This window comes from Magallana gigas, chromosome 7, assembly GCF_963853765.1.
Source record: "Magallana gigas chromosome 7, xbMagGiga1.1, whole genome shotgun sequence".
NCBI classification, from domain to species: Eukaryota; Metazoa; Mollusca; class Bivalvia; order Ostreida; family Ostreidae; genus Magallana; species Magallana gigas.
In genome coordinates this window covers 10,134,124-10,156,588 of record NC_088859.1, presented here as the reverse complement: position 1 = coordinate 10,156,588, position 22,465 = coordinate 10,134,124, and the positions used below count along the sequence as shown (strand labels likewise).

General features: G+C 33.9%; 2 protein-coding genes across 5 annotated transcripts in view; one reads left to right on the top strand and one right to left on the bottom strand.

The window, feature by feature from the left end:
• The window catches only part of LOC105317392 (p53 and DNA damage-regulated protein 1), a 78,325-nt gene that overhangs the window by 12,620 nt on the left and 43,240 nt on the right, over positions 1–22,465 (bottom strand). The window lies entirely within an intron of this gene.
• Positions 4,924–20,488, top strand: LOC105317390 (neuromedin-U receptor 2). Of its 3 annotated transcripts, none has more exons than XM_066067193.1 (2): positions 4,924–4,974; positions 18,807–20,488. In XM_066067193.1, the coding sequence occupies exon 2, from the start codon at positions 18,821–18,823 to the stop codon at positions 19,925–19,927; it is 1,107 nt and encodes a 368-aa protein (XP_065923265.1). In that variant the 5' UTR covers positions 4,924–4,974; positions 18,807–18,820; the 3' UTR covers positions 19,928–20,488. The 3 variants fall into 3 exon arrangements, with proteins under 3 accessions (XP_065923265.1, XP_011412329.2, XP_011412327.2); XM_011414027.4 differs by lacking the exon at positions 4,924–4,974 and adding an exon at positions 13,719–13,887; XM_011414025.4 differs by lacking the exon at positions 4,924–4,974 and adding an exon at positions 13,894–14,144.

Sequence of the window (22,465 nt, the reverse complement as noted above, 5' to 3'; positions counted from 1 at the left end):
AAAAACAATCTGCAAACCAAACGACATTATCTTCGCAAGCCAAGGGTTTCTGATCCGCACCGCTCCCCATGAAGAGCGGTGCGGATCAAACACCATTGGTTAGCGAAGATGAACGAGATTAGCAGTCCAAAATAGAACTCTTCTTATTATGTACGAATGCATTCCCAAGGTTTTGGGAAGTTTTCCTGAAACCAATACAAAATCTTTATATGTTATAAAAGTGCTAGTAGTATGATCTTAGCCCACAGTATAAATACAGTACGACAGAAGCACCAGTCCCAAAAGAAATAGGGTTCCATTATTGAATCCATCAGAAAAATCTTCCGAGATCTTTATGTCCGGATCATTTCTTGAGCAAGTACATGTATATCGAGCATTTTTATAATTCTTAGTCATTCTATATCACTTATCTAGAATTCCAACATTATAGATGAGTTGATTGGTTCTGCGAACCTGAACCATGACAAAAGTTTTAAAACCGGTTAGTACTGGTCATGATAAAAGCGGTGGTTATATAGTTCTGCACGGCTGTTCATCCCTCTTGACTCGCGAATAATATTACACGAAGCTATAAATAAGAAAGAAAGGTACGGATTGGAGCTTTTGGATAAATGCAGCTCTGCAAATAAATAATTATTACACTTTATAAAAATGCATCAAACATAATCATGCAGCGGTTGTACAGTCAAAGGCGAGTCATTTTAAGTGTGTTTACGGCGAACCACTAGGGCTGCGGTAAGGGCGCTCAGCACAAGACGAACATTTTTTTCTGCTTGCAGTTCTAAACATGCTTTGTTTATAATAAAAAGATAATAACACAAATAAGTCCCCTTTCAAATTCACTACTCCTAATTGTAACATATCTGAAATATAACTGCTACAAAGAATTGTGGTTTTAAGTGCGTTGTACATGTACACTTAACACCACAATCGATCGGAGTCAGGGACAAAGAAATAAAACATACAAATGTATTTGACGCCAGTTTGTACTTAATAGTCTTGATAAGTACAATGTAATACTCATAATTTCCGCTCGTCCCTCTGACACACGTACATAACAGGGCTCGATGGTGGTGGCCATTTTTAGACTGTATTGATCTCATAAAAGGAGAGATCTATATGAGAATATAGGGAAATGCCAAAATATAAAACAAATTTGTAAAATATATGGACTTTTTCTTTACTAGATAATAGTTTATAGCTCATATAATATCTAACAAGAGATGTTTGTGAAACACTTATGCCCCCTCACTTGGAAACATCTACAAAAATAAAATGAATGTAAACTGCAAATATTTGGAATTTTTCTAAGTCCAAGGGGCATAACTCTGTCGGAAATTGCCCTATCATACCTAAAATCAAACTTGACCTAGATATTATCATGATAAACCTGTATACCAAATTTCATTTCAATATGTTCATCCTCTGCGAAGAAAATGAGCGGAAACTGCTAATAGCGGGAATTTTTCTACGTCCAAGCGGAAATTTTTCTAAGTCCAAGGGCCATAACTCCCAAATAGTGAACTTGACCTACATGTAGATATACTCGAATTTTTCTAAGTCCAAACGCCATAACTCTGTCGAAAATTGCTCGATCGTACCCAAAATTGAACTTGACCTAGATATTATTATGATAAACCTGTATACGAAATTTCATTTCAATATGTTTATCCTATGCGAAGAAAATGAGCGGTAACTGCAAATAACTCGAATTTTTTAAGTCCAAGGGCCATAACTCTGTCGAAAATTGCTCAATCGAACCCAATATCGAACTTGACCTAGACATTATCAAGATATACCTGTATATCAAATTTCATTTCAATATGTTTATCCTTTGCAAAGAAAATGAGCGGAAACTGTTGGTGGATCGACCGACAGACAGCAGCAAAGCAATATGCTTCGAAGGGGGGCATAAATATCTAAGGAATATCTGATGGCTAATTTGTTGACCACCCAACCTCCAAAAGACACTGATATGAATGAAAATCATCGCAGTATACATGTATATTGTATATTTAACGACATGATAAACATGCACTTAAAATGCTTGTTTCAAATATGGTCTTCTCTGTTTTGCCCTATAATCATATTGTATATCAATACTCTGAACGTCTACGTATTGTATTTTTCATAACATGCCTACTAATAAAAGAAAAACATTTTCAAAATCATTGAAATACAAAATGTATGTTATTTTGACATTGTCTATACAGCACTGTATTCTCCTACATATGTTATCGTGTACAGAATTAATTTCATAATGATTTGACAAAATGTTTAAGCAGCATGGAGACTACGGATTTGTGTACAATCTTTGTTTGCGAATCGAAAAGACAAACATATCAAATAGTGTTGTTCTCAGCTGAAAACTGAGAGCCATAACCCGTATAAACAAAAGAATATACTTTTACATAACAACCACATTTACGATATGAACGATAATTTCTGGATACATAAAATTTCAACAGCTAACGAACATTGCATATTATCAATAACTGTAAACATTAATTTTAAAATACACACTGAAAAGAAGGATATATCTCTCTGTGAAAAACAACTGTTAGTACTCTTTTTTTAATCGTAAAGTTAAAAAAAAACCGATATTTTTTTTGGGGGGGGGGGCAATTCCCGATCAAAGACTCAAAATATTTGTTGATTAATCAAATTTTTAAAACAAGAGATGTTTGTGAAACGCTTATGCCCCCTCCCTTGGAAACATCCACAAAGAAGATGAACGTAAACTGCAAAATAATATTTGGACTTTTTCTAAGTCCAAGGGCCATAACTTTGTCGAAAATTGCTCTATCACACCCAAAATCAAACTTGACCTAGATATTATTTAGATAAACCTGTAAACTAAATTCCATATCAATATGTGCACCCTCCGTGAAGAAAATGAGCGGAAACTGCAAATAACTCGAATTTTTCTACGTCCAAGAGCTATTATAATAACTCTGTCGAAAATTGTTCGATCATACCCAATATCGAACTTGACTTAGATATTATCATGATAGACATGTATACCAAATTTTATATTAATATGTTCATCATCTGCGAAGAAAATGAGCGGAAACTGCAAATAACTGGAATTCTTCTACGTCCAAGGGCCATAACTCTGTCGAAAATTGCTCGATCGTACCCAGTATCAAACTTGACCTAGATATTATCATGAGAAATATGTATCCCAAATTTTATTTCAATGTGTTCATCCTCTGTCAAGAAAATGAGCGGAAACTGCAAATAACCGGAATTCTTGTACGTCTAAGGGCCATAACTCTGTCGAAAATTGCTCGATCGTACCCAATAGTGAACTTGACCTAGATATTATCATGATAAACCTGTATACATACCAAATTACATTTCAATATGTTCATCCTCTGCGAAGGATAAACAAATTGAGATAAGATAAGATAACATTCAGTTAACAGTGTCACATGTCTCCATTTTGTGCAATATATCAAATACATCTTGGACAAGGAGTAAATGTATAAACGATTCTGATCGTGTTATCCAGAATTTACATATTTAAATGTGCAATTACACAGGGAAGGAACATTTCAAAAAGTTGTACAGAATCTTTTAAATAATACCATCAAAAACAATACGATAAACTTTAACCAAATTGGAATGTAGATAAAGTGAATGCTGATCGGATTTATCTTTACAACAAATAAAGACCTGATATACGGTCATCATTTTGCATTTTATTGCTAAACAAGTATTTGCCACTTAAGATTAATTAGGTACAGCGGGGGGTCCGGTGTCGTTAAAGCTTCAGAGATACTTCCATCTGAAATAAACTACCCCCAGACAGAATATACAGCAGAAGCCAGACTCCTTATTGTACACTAAACATCCGCGGCAGAGAGAGCTGACTTGATACAATCATGTAAATAGATTTGTCAGTGATATTAAACAGCCCCACCTTTTGAAAAAAAGAGCGTTTAATTTTATCTCAATACATAAATATTACTGTTTGAACTTTTCTCTTTAGTTCGATAAAATGATCAAGATGTAGTTTCGTTTATCAAATTTATATTAGGCTACATAATATCTAAGATAAAACCCTCTCCCCTGATACACGTACATGTTTTAAAAAAAATGGAATTTGTGCATGTAAATGTACAACACACATAAATTAACAATCGATCGGCGTCATGGGCAAAGATATAAAACATTCGTGTACACTGTACTTGACGCCAGTTTTTACTTAATAGTTTTGATAAGAACAATGTAATGCGCATAATTTCCGCTCGTCCCGCTGACACACGCACATAACAGGGCTCGATGGTGGTGGCCATTTTTAGACTGTATTGATTTCCTTTTAAAGGAGAGCTTTATATAAAAATATAGGAAAATGCCAAAATTTAAAACGTAACGTATATGGACTTTTTTTTACTAATTAATACTTTACAGCTAAACAGATCTGACTTAATAAATTTGTGGAAGATCTGACGGCTATTTGTTGAAATCCTCCTCCTCCTCCTCCTCCTCCTCCTCCTCCTCCTCCTCTGATACACGTGCATGTTATCAAAGTAAAAACATCTTCTAATTTGGTTCATCAAATGAACACGAGTCCATAAAAGATGACGACGTTTTGTTTACTACTGAAACATCTAGTCATAAATAGACCATGTGTTCCTTATCCAAACTACCGTCAATTGTTTGTGTCTGTTTCAGTAAAGTACTTCGTAATATTTTTCTTCAATGTATTAACATGCATTTTGACACATTCAGTTTTATTTGGGTGTTTATACTGACGCATGAGTAAAACCTTGTTTCTTGGCAATATGCATGCACGTCAGCGGCAGACCCAGATTTTTTTCCCTAAAGGGGGCACAAAGGATAATACTGTTTGCCGGAAAGTGGATTCGATAAATATTTTCGGTAACTTTACTACGTGAATTTTGATAAGTTTGAATTTTATGGAGGGGGAGAGGGTCCAACCGTCTTGCTTTCCTTAGAACCGCGCAAGTAAGTTACTGCGTACCGACTTATTAATGACTTTGATAAAATTTTCTTATGATAGCTGTGTAGATGCAGTCTTATTTAAATTATCAAAACTATAAAAAATTGTGTTTTTAATTACATAACAAAGATCGTTTTCTAATATAAAACTAAAGTAAAAAATACACTGAACATGTATGGTAACCCAAACGAGCAAGTGCAATGGTTGAAAAAGTGGATGGGTATTAATATGACGTTTTTGATAACACAGCATGTAAAATTAACACTTTAAATGGTCAATGTAAATTGGATCGAAATAAATTCTTTTCACATAATTTTCGTTTTCGTTTTGGCACTAGCCACTAGTTAACATTTTTAATAAACGCAATATTAAATTTAATTTTTTTAATGGCATCAGTCTGGTAGAATGAGTGCTTTTTAAGAGTACATGTAATTTAGAGCCCATTCATCATTGTTGATATTACGGAGAAAATGATTTTTCAGTGATTTGTTTTAATTAATGCCATTACTATACAACCATTGTTACAAAGCACTTTGAAAAACTCACACTTTGAACATTCTTTTTTTCTCAAAGTGCTTAATTTTTTCAAAGTGCGTTGCCACAAACCATACTCTAAATTAAAGATATCAAATCTCTGAGCATGTGTTCTCAAAGAACTAGAGAAAAAAATATGAAATATGGTAATATTGGGTTCATGTCATTGTGCCAGCTTTTACCTTGTTTTATCTGGCAGAGTTATTATAATTTTTGTAGTTTTAATAAAGTTGCAACTGGCGATAAATTTAATTTTATTTTAGAATGCAATTTACGTAAGTTTTAGCAAGAGAATATTGTTTTTGCTCCAAATACTAAATAAGATGTTAGAAATTATGACTGCAAATAAATATTTCACATTAAGCATATGTGTATGTTTATTGTAAAAATAATCAAATTATTTGTACGCCCCATCAACCTTACGTTTGACCTTCACAGTGATATTATACATATGTATTATATATATGTCATTTTGTTACATGTACCTAATGTACTTTCCTCGGTTTTAAGTAAAATAAACTAAACTGAACCGGTTTTCAAGGTAAAAATCATTATTACCTGTTACTGGAAATCTTGATAACTTAAACCGATGACATAATCATAGCTTACGGACAATAAATTCAGTTTTGACTATACATGTAGCGACTAACGATGGGGACAATTATTAAGTCTTTACTTTTAGAAAACAGCAGTATGTATGCGTGCGTATTCAAAGATATTGAAAATAATGGAGAAAAAACATCTGAAAAGAAACAACTTACAAGTATCAAAATAAATAAGAATGAATGAAATAAATATAAAATCAAATAAATCAAAACAAAATCGTATATTAAAGGATCGTTTACTAAAAACAAAGAAAGAGAATTCTAAATCCGCCGCAATCGAGCTGCTTTTACAGTTATCTTTCTTTTAGTCCAGTCGTTTATAACTTATGTAAGCGTTTAATTGGAAGTAAGGACCATTGATCATTCGTTTATATATTTGCACACATATGATTTCCCCATAGCGGCTCAACCTCGTTTTCTCCGTGTACCTCAGGGTCCACACAATGAGTATACAATACGCTTATCTACCTATTTTGAAAGGTTAGATTCTTTATTAGGGAGCGGACACGGCTGCCAATATGTGCACTTGGTAAATTACAGCCCTAGAGGAGCCGAATCAAACTTCAGAATATGCACGAAGCCTCGTTAATTACATCACTAAAAATAGCAATACTGCAAAAACATTATTCTTGTAACCACCCAAAATTAAAACCGAAAGTAATGATTATTCCTGTCATTATGATCATCACATAATAAATATAGCTAATAAACTACTATAAAAGGACAGGGGAGTACAAGGCGTTATAATTCCCCCACTTAAGCAATAAAGACGAACGATTTTCAGTGTGAATTCAGTTGGAATATTAATTTTTGACTTGTAAGCATTGTTTATTATGTAATGTAGTGGTGTGAGTCAAACATATGCTTTCATTCTGTAAACACAACAGATATGGGTTTCCAAATTAAGCTACACAGCGTTTTATGCAAAAATCTTTATTATTTACTGTTCTAAATTGCAAATTTTAGGTATGAATGGGTCTTGACTCCATCCTAAAAGTACTTTTATTTGAAATTTTTATTCATCTTTATTTATGATTTATGAAAATGGAGTCTAGACCCATAATGAGTCAAAATCCGTGGTTCTCACCAAAACAATTTCACTTTTATTAAATTAACTATGATTGTCAAACAATCAAAGTTATTCGCCGTTCTCCTAGTGTATCAGCGTAGCTCAGTGAGATAGGTGGAAGTTTGTAGACTAAACTTATCGGATAAGAGGGGGTTCGAATCTTAGCCGAGTTTTATTTTTAATTTCTGTGGTTTTAAGTAAATCATTTTTTTTATTAAAAAATATTATACGATTTAAAAAAAAATGTTTAATACGCTCTAGATAATGATAAAAATAAGTAATTTTTATGTTCTTTATACACACAATGTCGCATAAAAATAGCGCTAGCACAGATAGGAGATCATCGTGCAAGTGTTTAGAAAACAAACGAGATAAGTACAAATAATAAATGTATACATTTGTTAATCTGTCAGAGAATAATGTTTTATATTATACATGTACTGATGTACACTTTCAAATGTAAATTTCTTTTTATATGTATGTATGCCATTTCAACATTCTGGGTGCGGGGGATTTTTCAGGCATTGTACGCTCTTGTTTGTTTGCCTACGTCACAACTGTCGCTTTCTAAACCGCAAAACAACGAACATGGAATAGTTATTTAGTCCTCCTCAAAATTGATAATAACACAGATGATGTAAACTGTATAAAAATTGAACATTATGTCAAGTGAACAGATTCGTAAATAGAAGTATGAAATTTAAACATCATTTGAACGATATGAGCAAACTTTTCCTGCTATTTAGAACCTGCGCTCGATCCGAATCAGATCATTGGCATATCAATTCAATATACTTTCTGGATTTGAAATGTGCAAACAATGGGTAAGGCGTTGTCATCCGAAACCAATTAGTGCTCCAATAAAAAGACACATCTAAAATTGGAATCATTTGTTGAAAAACTCGATCATCATGTATCTGATTGCTGAGTCCTGCATGTTCCTTTTGACTAGTAGTTGAATGACATATCAAATGCATTAAAATAGAGAGATAAAAATACAATTTGTTGAATGGTTCTGTTTGTGCATCTGCGATCCTCTGCGACTGGGGACTGTGATAAATGATCTGTCGCATGCTTTTACAGAATAGACTGAATTTTTTAGAGGTATCAAAATCTGGCTGAGCTATAAAGATATAAATCCCAAGGGTACATCTTCGCTGATATTTTCAATTTGTTACGTGCTAAAATTCTTTCATTTTTGGATTTGTTTTACCATATAATCTACTGCTTGACCATTGAATAAACATAGTCCTATCGCAGATTAAAAGTTCATCTCCGATCATGTTTTTATTAGATAATCATATTAGAGCACATTCTCTCTCTCTCTCTCTCTCTCTCTCTCTCTCTCTCTCTCTCTCTCTCTCTCTCTCTCTCATTATACAATAAAGACTCTGTTCTTTTTAAGTACTTTTGCTCATTTTTCAGTACGATATAATGATTAAACATCAAAGAAAATAAACTAGTATTATGCATAGTCCTGGATTTTCTTGGTTGTTGATAGCATACACTATATACATTATTCGACACCCAATACAAAGGTTACAGAGCGCACGTGCTTCCAGGAATGGACCAGTTGTAAATGATGGACCTGTCTAAAAGTATTACACTGTCGTGTTTATTAAAAGTCTTGAAAATATGAGAAACATACAACAAATGAGTCATTGCTTAAAAACATCGTAGATTGCAGTTCCAAAGCAAGTTTTGTGGAAATCGATACATGCAAATTCTTAATTTCAAGATATGAATGAAGTCATAAATCATAAAGAAATAGGCCCCTTGCAATTTTGACCTTGATCAAGTCTAAAAACAGTTAGATGATAGGTAGGTTAATAAAAAGACTTTTAAAGTTTTTTTGCAACCATTTGATCTGGTTATTTATACATCAATTTAAAGTTGTTTTAGAGTTTAAGAATGAAGCAGATGCAATTTTTTTTATTTTTATAGTGTGTGTGTGTGGGGGGGGGGGGGGGGCTGGGGTAGTTACACGATCAAAAAGGAAGGAAATATTCCACCTAAGCACATAAAGAGAATATCCAGGGGATGAACACAATCCAACCCATGGGAGAGTACTGAGGACACTCTCTTCCGTGTTCTTCACCTGATTAGTTTAATGAAAAAATCTTTTGGAGAGAAAGGGTTGTAGACAGGGCTTGGTTTTAACTCCTTTTTAAAATTATATTTACCTCCTTGATAAATATGTGCGTAAACAAGTTAAAGACTAGAACAATTAAAACAAAATGTCGCATACGCTATCTAAAGAATAACTGATGTATAAAACAAATGTTTCAATGGTCGAATAGGGTAAATAGTGAGCAAACAGTTATCATTATGAAATTTCTTTTTTGGAAATTTTTTGTGGTAAATAAGCGACATATAGGATTCGAAGCAAGGCAACTATATGCTTGTATTAGATTTCTGTTTGTTTCAGCTTGCGTATTAACAAGTGTACCTGACCAAAATTTAAGTCATATATCCGGAAAATATATATGATACAAACAACAATTTTTGACAAGTATTTTGCATACCCATATGCATTAGTCATGCAGATTGTGGCAATATTGGTTCATAAATGGTTCATAAAGAACATTCTAGTATGGACATATTAAGGTGGTATGGGACACTTCCATGTTGTGACGTATTGTTTATCGAAATAAACAATAAAACCCAGCGTAATTATATATAAGTAGTTTCTTTCCCAAAATTGTCACCTATCAGCATAGCGCAGTGGGTTAGAGGGTTTACTATACGAATCTGTAAGTCATGATTTCGAATCCCGCTTGGGGTTTAACAATTATTACCTCTCCAAATACTTTTAAAAGCTGGGTTTTTTTGTGTTGAATATTGTAAAATTTGAGAATTCTAAACCGGTGAAAGTATTTCAATTAAAATATGGAAGTACATTAGCTTCGATTTCGCCAGATGTCCCATACCACCTTAAAAGCGTTGTCCAAAGCACGAATGGTGTCATACCTTAAGAATCAAATACTATGCAAGTCTTGTCTATGTCTGTCACAAAAAGAAGTAGGTACAAACACCTTTCAAAGGATTTAACCTGCATACTCATCCGTAAAATATCGATCTCATACGGATAATCAAAGGATGGCTGGATTTGCATTACATTAAAATCTGCAGATGTTTGATTAATTCAGGTCAACGGGTGCTTGGGAATAAGACATGCTCCAATAACATTCACTTGCTCCAACAATTTGATCATACATTTAAAAAATAACACCCTTTTAAATACATGTACGTGAGAGGTAGAATAGATCCCTTGGTAGATATTCCGAGCAACTCTGGTTTAAACATGCCATGAAAGGATGAAAAGGTCCTTAAAAATACAGCTGGTCCAAAATATACCTACCCCATACGTCAATAGTAAATCTAGAGCTTATGCTCCTCTGACTTTGTGTGGGTTTTTTTCATGAGTTAGTTTAAGTTACATGTAAAATATTTAGGACAAGAACAGGGGTCGCAAACTTTTAAGAAAAATCAACAAAATCTATCAAAAATAAAACAAAGTTCAATATGTTTCTTTGAATGTTCTGTTCTTACAGATAATTTGTCGTTTAAAAACGGCCACTTGCTTTAATTTTGTTGATGAATCAATTATGACCTGACTCTTAGAGTCTAAAATAGAGCAGCATATTGAAATTCACATCAATATCAGCAAAACCCACAGGATCCAATTCAATAATAATGCTGATATCATGCAAATTCTTAGCATACACAGATTGGGGAGGGGATGTTATAGACAAAAAGTACTTAACTCAACAATTGAGCAAGTCACACTTTCAATTTTCTGCATACGGTATCTGAGGGAAGCGATTAAATTAATGGTAAACATTTTCTTTTTTGTCCAAAAATGCGAACGTTATCTTTTCTGTTATATTTTTAAAATATCCGAACGGTTTGTCCTAAATGTGTCAGATATAACGTATACGATGATCAGTCATCTAAATAGCCCATCAATTATCTAGCAAAATCAATAGAGGGACAAAAACGTATGCTTCACGGTGGAAAATAAGAAACATTGAATCAATTATCCAAAACAAAAGGAACAAAATTACAGGAATAAACTGGACATAATTCCTACAAAGGGAAACCACTAACCATAACGGACAATGCTGCAACATCTGAACAAAGAACCAAAATAAACGACAATAACCGTAAGGGTGTGTCCTTCATTTAACTTGTTTCAGCACAAAATTGGTTATGTGACAATGTACACATGCATGAGTATGTCCCATTGAGTAAACCTCGCGAACTTGAACAGGGATGCATGTATGTGAATACACTAAAATTGATAAGTTGTGTTGGATTTCCGTTCTCAAAACATTACGTCGAACTTTGATAAGATTAAATCATTCCTGATCGCGTCAATCAGTTATATATCAGATGTTAGCTCTAGTTCAAAAGGCAAAAATGTTATCTTTCTAAAAATATTATCAAAACAAAGCCAAAAGTAGAGCAGTGGAAGTGGTATAATGTTTATCGTACAGACTGATATGAAATGTAAAACAGCTCCCCCTAAAAAATGATCTTAACACTCATCATTACAAAAACAAAAGCATATAGCTTTATCATATTAAAAAGGCACTGTAAATGATCATGATATAGAAAATAAATGTCTTGCCAGGTAGGAGAGAGTTTGCTATACAGTATTATAATGTATAATTATCTTTTTTTAAAACATCTGGAATGAGAGATAGCAAAAACATTATCGCCAGCCACGGATTTGTCTCAATTCTATTTGTTTGCGGAAATAGAATGGACACGAAACCCGTGGTTGGCGACGATAATGCAAAAGCTGTCAAAAAACTACAAATATGACAATCCCTGGGTAGTATTTAAAATATAAACATCCTGATGGGAAAGATAAACTATGACATTATAAATAATCAATTTACGCTGAAAATTGCATTTTATAAAAGTGTTACGTCACCAAGTGATTATTTCCTTTGCAGAGTCATGGGTTTCAAAGGAAAAGCTTTTAACTATTCCATTGATACATGTAGGTTTTAAAAATGAATAACAAATTATGGAACACTTGTCATTTGATGCTGTAAATTCAGTTCATCTCACTGATTACATTTTTTGTTAACGACAGGGACGGTAAATAGAATATAGCTTAGCACAGTGCACTAGCTCGCTAAAGATCATGACATCAAATGCATTTTACTGCACCTTGTCTGACATAAAGGTATAAGCCCTAAATAACATGCATAAACAAATAAATCAGGTACTGAAATCAATATATATCTGTTTTTCTTCTGTTTACCATAGATATCAAAACAATGCAATTAAAAACCGAACATCAAAAAAAAAAAAAAAAAAACAACCCAGAGAAGGTTTGTGTAATGTTGCCTTAAAACCCTGGGTTATCGTTTATTGAACCTTTCATTGATTCACGTTAATCAAGGGCTTGAACTTTTAAAATATTTTATAAGTTTACTTTCAATGTGTGATTACTTCAGTACATACACGAATACTCAAGCTTCCGATACAACTGACTATGTCTCTACGAGCATTGTTTGTGGACCATTACATATGCTCTGCTCTTTTGCCTTTCCTCGGGATGATTTCATATTATCACTATCAAAGATAAGTTAAACAAAATACATGTTAAAAATGAACATTAAAACACTCTTAATAGCGTACATTCATCTAGATGTACAATGTTCATACACTGTCTACAAATCGTCTGTTTACTGATATGATGTTGAATGAAAGGGCGACTTCAAAGGTGAGGGTAAAACTTGACCTAATGGCCGAGGTCTCAGATAATGTCAATTCTATTGACCGAGGTCTCAGATAATGTCAATTCCTTCAGCCGATTTCCTGACTTCGTCCTTTTCGTCCGTGTTAATTGGACAATAAAAATCTTTTTTATGGTTCACTTTCTCGCTTTGATGGTCTTAGACCTCAATAAAAAAGGTCCAGCAATCGATTTACAAGTTACATCATTATTAACGAGACCGATTTCAGTTAAAGTGAAAATACGTGTCAATCATGGTTTCCAAAGACCACCAGAGAGCCATACAAGCTTGTGAGTGTATGTATTTCATACTGACCCTTTATAGAAGTGTAACAATGAACCACACAAACCAGACATACCAACACAGGGTACATTCTGGGAGTTTTGCTATCTGTACATTGTGGGGAATGAGGTGTTGGTACATAAAATCATTATGGGCAAGAATTTTTCAGTTGGTATATTTAGCACTTGTGTTAATTTCTCGTCTGTTCACTGTGGGCACCACATTCGTAAGTACAGACATACCAGCTTCATGTATGATATCAAATCACAAGCAAATGTCCTGGCAAATAACGAAAACGTATTATAAATGACCTGGAAAATGTATAGATACATGTATACCAGAATATATATACCGGTACTGAATTCAATAACTTCTGTTGGCATGTCAACAAAGGACCATAATTTAAACAATAAATCACAGCGACCCCGTAAAACACATAAAGCGAATAACAGGCAAGGTCAAAGTTCCCATAGCACATTCAGTGACCCCGATACTTGTCCTGCATGATTTGTCTATTGAAAGACGCACACAGTGTAAATATTCAATGAAATGTTTAAACATTTCAGTGAAAATTGAAACCAATCCGGCTGTTCTGAAGGCCCGGAGAGCTCTCTGTTTAAATGTGCAGCCACAAGGTGAAACCCCGGTCTCTTATCTCGATCAGCGACAGACGTAAGCAATTCTTTTTTCTCGTCTGCATATCCGCTGAAAGCGAACTGTCCATTGTAACTGTGATGTAAGAAATGAAGTGAAAAATTGGGAGAGGAGTTAATTAGTCACGTGATGAACATCGGCGAATTTGATATTAACATAATGAGGATTTTTAACTGCGTAGGTTTAAGCGCCTATCCTGCATTTAAATGTTTTCTACCACAACACGTGTTGGTGTCGTTTCATACTCAGGATAATAATACTATTCTACACGTAAGGTAAGTTAGAAAACACATGTTCAACCCGTTGAAAGCATTCCAAAATATGAGGATATCTTCTTTGGGTTTTAGTTTTAGTGGTATTATGCTATCACGTTTCGATATTCGACTCTGACTTAACTGGGTCAAGTTGGCTTGGACATGCATTGTTTTAACGAATCCCACGTCTTTATAAATATGTATGAATTAATGATCATGAAGCAAAATGAAAATTGTTATTTAAAGAAAATGCACCCTTTCCAGAAAAAAATGGGAGTGTTAATGAGACATATTTCAGAAGGTTCATGTCACCTTTGTGTTACGTTGTTTGTATGAGGTACGCGTGTACCTATTCACGTACATACACCGATATCTTCTCTATATGGTTAATGTGTACTATAAAAAATGTCACGATCAGTCAGATGAGTCAAACTAACGTTTACTAATTCACCCAACTTATTTTGATGCTTGGTTTTAACAACAAACAAATCATGCAAAGAAACCTGCCATCGTCAATCGGATCGAATCGCAGTTACAGCTTACAAATAATTGCTATTGATTCTTATGCGAAATTCAAGCCAGTATCGAGTTGTCAGTTCAATACATTATCAAAGTATTAGTAAAAACGCCTCTTAGTATTGTAAGTAGATTCAAATTCACTCATTCGTGTATTTTTCTGTGGATGAATTATTTTTCACAGTAGAAAGCCACCTTTCAGTCGAACATGCAAGTTTTGATGGCGTCCAAGGAAAATAAATTGAAGTTGACATATTAAAGACCCTATAAACATTAGGTGTAATTCATTACATATCCAATATCCAACAAGTGGTAGTAATACATGTATAGGACTTCCTGGAGAGCGCAATTAGTAGAGTCTGAGCTACAGATGCCAATTAACCTTGATATATTGACTATCACATCCTCACACTGCAATTAATTCCTATATTTGATGGAACATCATAAAATATAAAACTCTAACTCCACACAAAAACGTTGTTATTTCGGTCAATTAGACCTAGGTTTATACGAGATATAAATGCTGCTGTTAATTGCATGCACAAAATTATCTTAATGATTTTCCCCAATATCAGAGTTATTTCCGTGCTTTGCAAGATTCAATATGTCCATTCTGTTTGGATAGGTAATGGATTACACAAGAATGTTAGGTACACCGAGTTATGTGTTTGCTATTTCCGAGCCTTGGCGAGAATATATCATGAAGTGTTCCTAATATATTGTAAAGCCGTGCTTCCATCAACTGCCAGTTGAACACATGAATCAGATTATGATAACAAAGAGCGCTGTCCACCTTTTTAGCTATACTGGTCTATAATGAATGAGTTATCCTCTAAGAAATCGAAGGTGGACAATCCAACTGCAAAGATGTGCATGTACAATGACACATTGTACAGGAGGACACAAACCGCGCACGTTCCTTGTACACTGCACTTAAAGAACTTCTTACATTGGGGCAGTTGCCTAAAAATTCTATTTCAATGTAATATGCCGTTTACGTAATCTTTGGTGAAGGAATCATTCCTTCATAATGATTGTGTATTATGAGGTGATCAAATAAGGCCGGTGTGATACAATCCAATAAAGCCAGAATGATAGTGATAGCTTTGATCACGCCCGACTGTATTTGATCAACTCATAGTTTTCAAAAAAGTCTTTATTGGGCCAAAACAAAAAACAAAATTATTGTTTGTTTAAAAACTGCCACCCGCCTTATTGAATTACATGTACCCCCCCCCCCCCCCCCCCCCCCGGGTAATAAAATATTATTAGCAAAAAACAAAGAACTTATTTTATATGGAGAATTTTATTTTTTACCAATTTTTAATTAGTTAAACTTCAAGTTTCATTAAAAAAAATTCCCTCCCTCCCACGGGGTCCAGAAACCCCAAGGTGGCAATTCCAAACAAACATTTCTTATATTAATATAATTTTCAGCAATTGTACGAATAATTATTAAAATAGTCATTGCTTGATAAAATGTATTGACTTTACTTAACAAAATCGATTCGTAGTGTTATCACAGACAAAGACACTGAGAGATGTAAGTAATTTAAGCAAAATAAAATATATGAAAATCATTGCGTTTTCCGAGTCTGTATCATAAGTTGGTTTATCGCAATTGCACTTTTCTGTTGCTTTAATTAGCTTTCCGATATATTTAGCTACGTTAGCTCCCACAGATCTCTATTCAACTGAGATGTGGGAATGGGTTTTTTAATTGGATTCATAAACTAAAAAAGTTATCTTACAAAAGGGATTTTTTCTGTGTTTAAATGTAATACGAATCTTAACATTAAATATATTCATGTAACTAACCAACTTTCTTTGATAACTTTTTCTAATATACATGTATGTAGTTAAAAACGCGATATTTTTGGTAGGTTGTCGTTGTAGCTAGTGTGCGCAACTGTATAATCCTGATTCCAACCTCTAGAACAGAAATTCATTATGAAAGACTTAGAAAATACATACTCCAGTGACGGGGGCAACTTAAGAATTAATTTCAGGCAGAAAGATTTACAATGTCACAGAGATAGAACAATCGCACGAAGGCAGATCCTAAGTGATTAAACACACGAACCAAAAAGCAAACAAAATTAACTTTCCAACGGCATACTCTAAAACCTGGTCTGGCCTGGCCTCAAAATTGGCCTGGCCTCACTCTTTGGATTTCAATCAGGTCAGTCTCTTAAAATGATGTTTAACTTTTAAATGAAGGATGGGGGGGGGGGGGGGGGGAGGCGGTTCTAAGTTTAAAAGTTAACCGCTTTTGTACATGTATTGGCATAATCTATTCCTAGGCAATCGTAGGAGCAATGATGCATATTCATGTCATAGGATTTTTGTGTGTGTGTTTCTACGTAAATTAAACTAATTAAACTTAAACAGTCAGCTACTTGTAAAAAGTATTGAATTTTCAATTTCTAAACGAAATCAATAAAAATTCAATCTAAATCTAAGAAAGTGAGATTTTTTTTTTAAATTTGAGGCCAAAAATTTGAAGAGCCAGGCCCCAGGATCATGAAGCAAACTAATATTTAAGTAAAAAATTGTAAACTGTCTTAATGTCTCTTCATTGCAAACACTGACAAAATTGAAATGCTGTTAAAAGCGTCTTGATATAAATTACAAATTTTCATAGTCATTTTATGATAAACCATTATTTAATGACTGGTTACAATCTTGACTTATCTGAAAGAGCTTCATGATCCTAAGGTTTGGCCAACTTTGAGGCCAGGCCAGGCCAAAAAGGGACCAAGCCAGGTTTTAGAGTATGACCAACCATAGCTTGTGTCGCCATGATGCTTGGTGATGAGATTGAAAGAGTATCGGTTGCTTGTCTGGGATTAACATTGCATGCAACGATTCTCTATCACAAATTTATAAGCACAGCACGTATAATTAAATATCACAACAATAATACAGAGCACGGATCCATTGGGAAATACAATTTTGGACCCAAAGTGAGAGATACGCGAAAATAAAAATCGATAAAGCTCTGATCATATTTAACCTTGTAAAAACACTATACCAAAGTATGATTGGATGTAATTAGTGAAGTGACCCAAATCTATCATGTTTTCAAAAAGTAACAGACTTGGGAATAATTTCGATGGCCAATATATCAAGCTGTCATAAAGAACACCATTTTCCATACTTCTCACTTTATATTTGCCGCTAGTACTAAGAAATCTTTTACACGTCATAAAGATATAACAAAAATGTACTGAAAAGGTAAAAAATATTCATTATCTCTCTCTCTCTCTCTCTCTCTCTCTCTCTCTCTCTCTCTCTCTCTCTCTCTCTCTCTCTCCTCTCTCTCTCTCTCTCTCTCTCTCTCTCTCTCTCTCTCTCTCTCTCTCTCTCTCTCTCTCTCGGAATTACAACCGGAATAACGCTAATGAATAGCCTACATGTAGTTTAAGAGCGAAGAAAGGCTAATGGAGATCAAGCTATCTTCACAGAGTTTTATTAAAATGTATAACCATTCACCAGTCAGAGCTAATGAGACACAACCAACCGGTTGACAGATGATTGAAATTGCTCTTGATGAAACAGGATAGTGACTGTATCAATTGATTATCAATTCAGAAATATTTATAATGGAGGCAAAATTGTGTCTTTTCCACATGGCCTGCGCACATTTATTTCATACCCAAAATATACAAATAGCAGACAAGCTGGCTGAATATTGACATTACATCTAAATAAAACAATTTGAATCATTATACAATTCCTTTAAATATCGATTACCAGATAAAATATGAAATACTGTTTAACGACAAAGGGATGCTGAGTTTACAATCAACAAATGGTACTGATCTTTGGTTTCCCTTTATACAGGGTATTGATTACACTGTTCGCTTGACTCATTATAAAACCCAACTGCATCAACGCAGGAATGTGATCTACAGAGCCGTTTAATTTAATGTTTATGAGAGGTATTTTTTCCATCAATTATTAGATAAGGACATTGGTTAGTAGCCTATAACAACACAATAATCACATTTGCTATTGATATCATAAAACCTCTTCAAATAATTCACTTACGATGTGTTTCTGTGCGATTCAATTGAAATAGTCGGGTTTTATTTCCAAATAATCCTTATGTTACAATATTGAGTGTTATTTCCCCTTGATGATGAATTATCATTTTTATTTTAGGTTGACAAAATCTTATGGATCTTGTGACTCTTTATAATGACCTGGAAACCATGGAAACGTCAACGGACATCATGAATGAAACTTCTAACTTCAAGAATCGCGAGGAACAAAACCATGATATTGCTATGCAGCGCTTGCCGACTGTTATTTTCCTCGGGATTTTGATTATCATAGGGGTGATTGGAAATATCATAGTTATAGTTGTCTACACCAGGAAATATCCATCCACTACGTTCAAATTTTACATCTTAGCTCTAGCCGTTATAGACCTCTTAACGTGCTGTATCAGCATGCCATTCGAGATTGCTGACAACGTTCTGCCGTTTTTGTTTTTCGATGAGACAGTATGTCAAGTTGGACGATTCCTCGGAAATGTGTTCAAAATGGCCGCGGCATTTGTGATTGTGGTCATGGCAATAGGACGATACAAAAAGATTTGCCATCCGTTCAGCAAAAGTACATCAATTTCACAAGCTCGTTTAGCCTTCGTAGCTTCAGTAGTTTTAGCGGTCGCGTTCTCGTGGCCAACCTTGCTTATTCAAGGTATAAGAGAGCGTACCCTAAAGTTTAACATTACCGGCTATGACTGTTCCATTAGTTCCGATATGGTCAACACAAAATACCCATTCATATTCTCCACAGTCATGTTTACCGTGTACGCTATAGTGTTTATTTTATTAGTGGTTCTTTACAGTTTAGTCATCTATAACCTTAACATGCACGTGAAGGAACAGGAGCAATTCGCCTTCAATGATAACATTCGGAAATCCAATCCAAGAATTACAAAAATGATGATAGCGATCACAACGGCGTTTGTTGTGTGTTATTTACCTAATTGCATTCTTGATGCAATATCTACATTCAAACGAGGTTATGTAGCACCTCCGAGTCCTGTGATTTTGGCCACCCTCCCACTGATCGCCAGAACATTCTTCATTAACAATGTCATCAACCCGTTCATCTACCTTTTAGGAGATCCAAAATTTAGAAACATTATCAAACAAAGCATTAGATGGGTATTCTATTCTGTCTGCCGACCTGGGAAGAAAAAGTTAAAGAGTTTCACGGTGGCTGAAACGATGCACCTTACAGATGTGAAACCAACCATGTCTCATTCATAGACCGGTTTTATCTTCACCTTCGTCATCAGCATTGGAAACAGCGATTATCTTTATTACGACATTTATAATCCAATTTTCTCTGAATTGTTTTTCTCCGAATTGCTTTTAATGTATAAATCTATGTAGATTTCAACTTAAGTAAATACAATGTTTTATAAGTGTAACAGTTACGAAAAGTTCCTAATCCTTGTATTTCGTTTAGGAACAATAAAACTTGAAATTCTTTGTATGTTATTTTAGATATGTACTTTTGTCTTAAAAATTCAGAATGTTTTAATGTACAAACCTATTCTATGTTACCAGAAGTTTATTTCACATTAAAGTCAATCTTACATAGGAAATATATACATTTCATTGTCCCAATGTCGATATTGTTGATTTATTAATATTGTGATATTTTTAATGTTTTTTTTTTCGAGAAAGATTGAGTAAGTGGTGCATGCGCAGTGATGAACATTAAACCTTATCAGAAAATTCATTTATATAAGTATTATACTTTTTAATTTTTATATATTATAAAAATATTCCACGTATATTGTGAAATAAATATTTTGTTGCAAAGGCATTGTTTAATTACTTAACGAACTGCACAATTAATTTAAAAAAAATATTTTTCATTCTTTTGCGCGTTAAGACTGGTAGCAATAGCCAAAAAAATCGTTAATGCGAATCGCGCATTTTTGTCAAACGTATATCTACTTAAAGCAATTGAAACAAATGCAATACATAATACAACTTTTAATATCTGAAAAATTATATCTGCTATACCAAAACATCACTAAAAATCTAAAGTCGCTTTTCGATTTAATAAACTAAGATTAAAAATCATAGGGTTTAATGAAAGATTTTTTGGGGCAAAAATTAAGCAATTTCTAGTCCCTCAAAAAACGAAAACAAAGTCATTGAAAATATCACCTTGATGAAAAGCCAATTTTGAATAAATTTTTGCTCCCCCATAATTGTTCAATCATTACCTAATAAAGAAAAATATATTACTACACAAAAGCAAAGCATGTCAAAAGGGGAATTTGGATTGTTAACATCCTAACTTGAGCCATTACATGCACGCCATGTATTTCTTTTCAGAAAATCAAATATCTCTCGCTCTATCCCATTATCATATTAACTGCGGAATATGTTTGCAAAAACGATTTAATACATTAATGCAACTTGAAAAGACTCGAACGTTTATATGTTCAAATGTTTAGCTATTTGTTCAGCCCGGCTGAATTAGTTATTTCAAATATCAAATTTTTCCGAGCAAATAACCAATAAATCAAAATTCTTTGGGGGAGGGGATGGGGGTCAGAATCATACCAGTATCTTGACACGCATTGTTCATCTATTATTTATTGCCAGCTACCTTATATACGAAGTCATTCTGATCATATATGTCGCTAATTCCCTGTCATTACCCCGAGGAGAAGAAAACGTATTCTGAGTAATCAGACCCGATATTATTCACTATATGAATTATTTATACATTATACAAAGAATACATGTAGTGTAATAATTATCTTTGGCTCGGCAGATAACTTTGGTACTTCAAAATAAATCGTCAATTCAATCGAGATGACTTCGAACACGCGAACAGCCCATGGTAACTGCATTTTCTATCCATTTATAATTTACTTTTGAAAATGACAAAAGTGCTTACAAACAAATTTATAACACTTTGATTATATATAAAGCAAAATGTCCTGAGTCATTTTGAGCTATGCTCTCAATTGATGACGTATACAGACTTCTCGCTGAGATGTTAAACAATGACAAACGAGTAGCGTAGAACTTTATCAAATTTGTCTAGAATGCGTAGTAATAATTCAACATTAAGATAGCGTAATTATATTGCGCGTCGAAGCGTAATCACCAAAGCAGCAAAGAGGGAAATAACACGAATAGTGAAAACGCCTGCGTTCCTTTAGTTCATTACTTCAGTGAGTCCGATTACCCGATGATTAAATTTTTTAGTATACTAGTATATGAACATTTTTCCTATCGGGAACGGTTTTAATCAAGCAAAGCTTACCGCAAGTGTGAAACAGTTGCACCCACTGTATTTTATGAGAGGTGTAAAAACATTTATTTATCGATTAAATGTAAGCATGTCAGTGCACTCGGGTGAACATTTTTAATTGAATGATTTAAAGCATAAAAGCAAATCCGGAAAAAGAAAAAAAAACCAAAAAGCTAAAAATTGTAAACGTTTGGTAAAAAGAACCTTGCAAGCCTTTAATCGTTAGTATTTTATAATAATTACAGTTTCATTTATAATGCTCATAACATGTATACAGGTTATTGCTACACGCATACAATGTACGGGAAATCAAAGTGGACTTCCTAAAAAAGAACATTTTCGATCAAGTGGAAATTTATCTTGCAGTTTTCAAGATGAGTTAAAATATATTTAATTGTAAACGACGGCGCACGGCCAACGGCAATAGGCTACCAGAGTGAGTAAAGAGATCAATATGAAATACATGTTTACTATATATAACCCCCACCCCATTCCATCCCCCTCTATGGGCAGTGAATGTC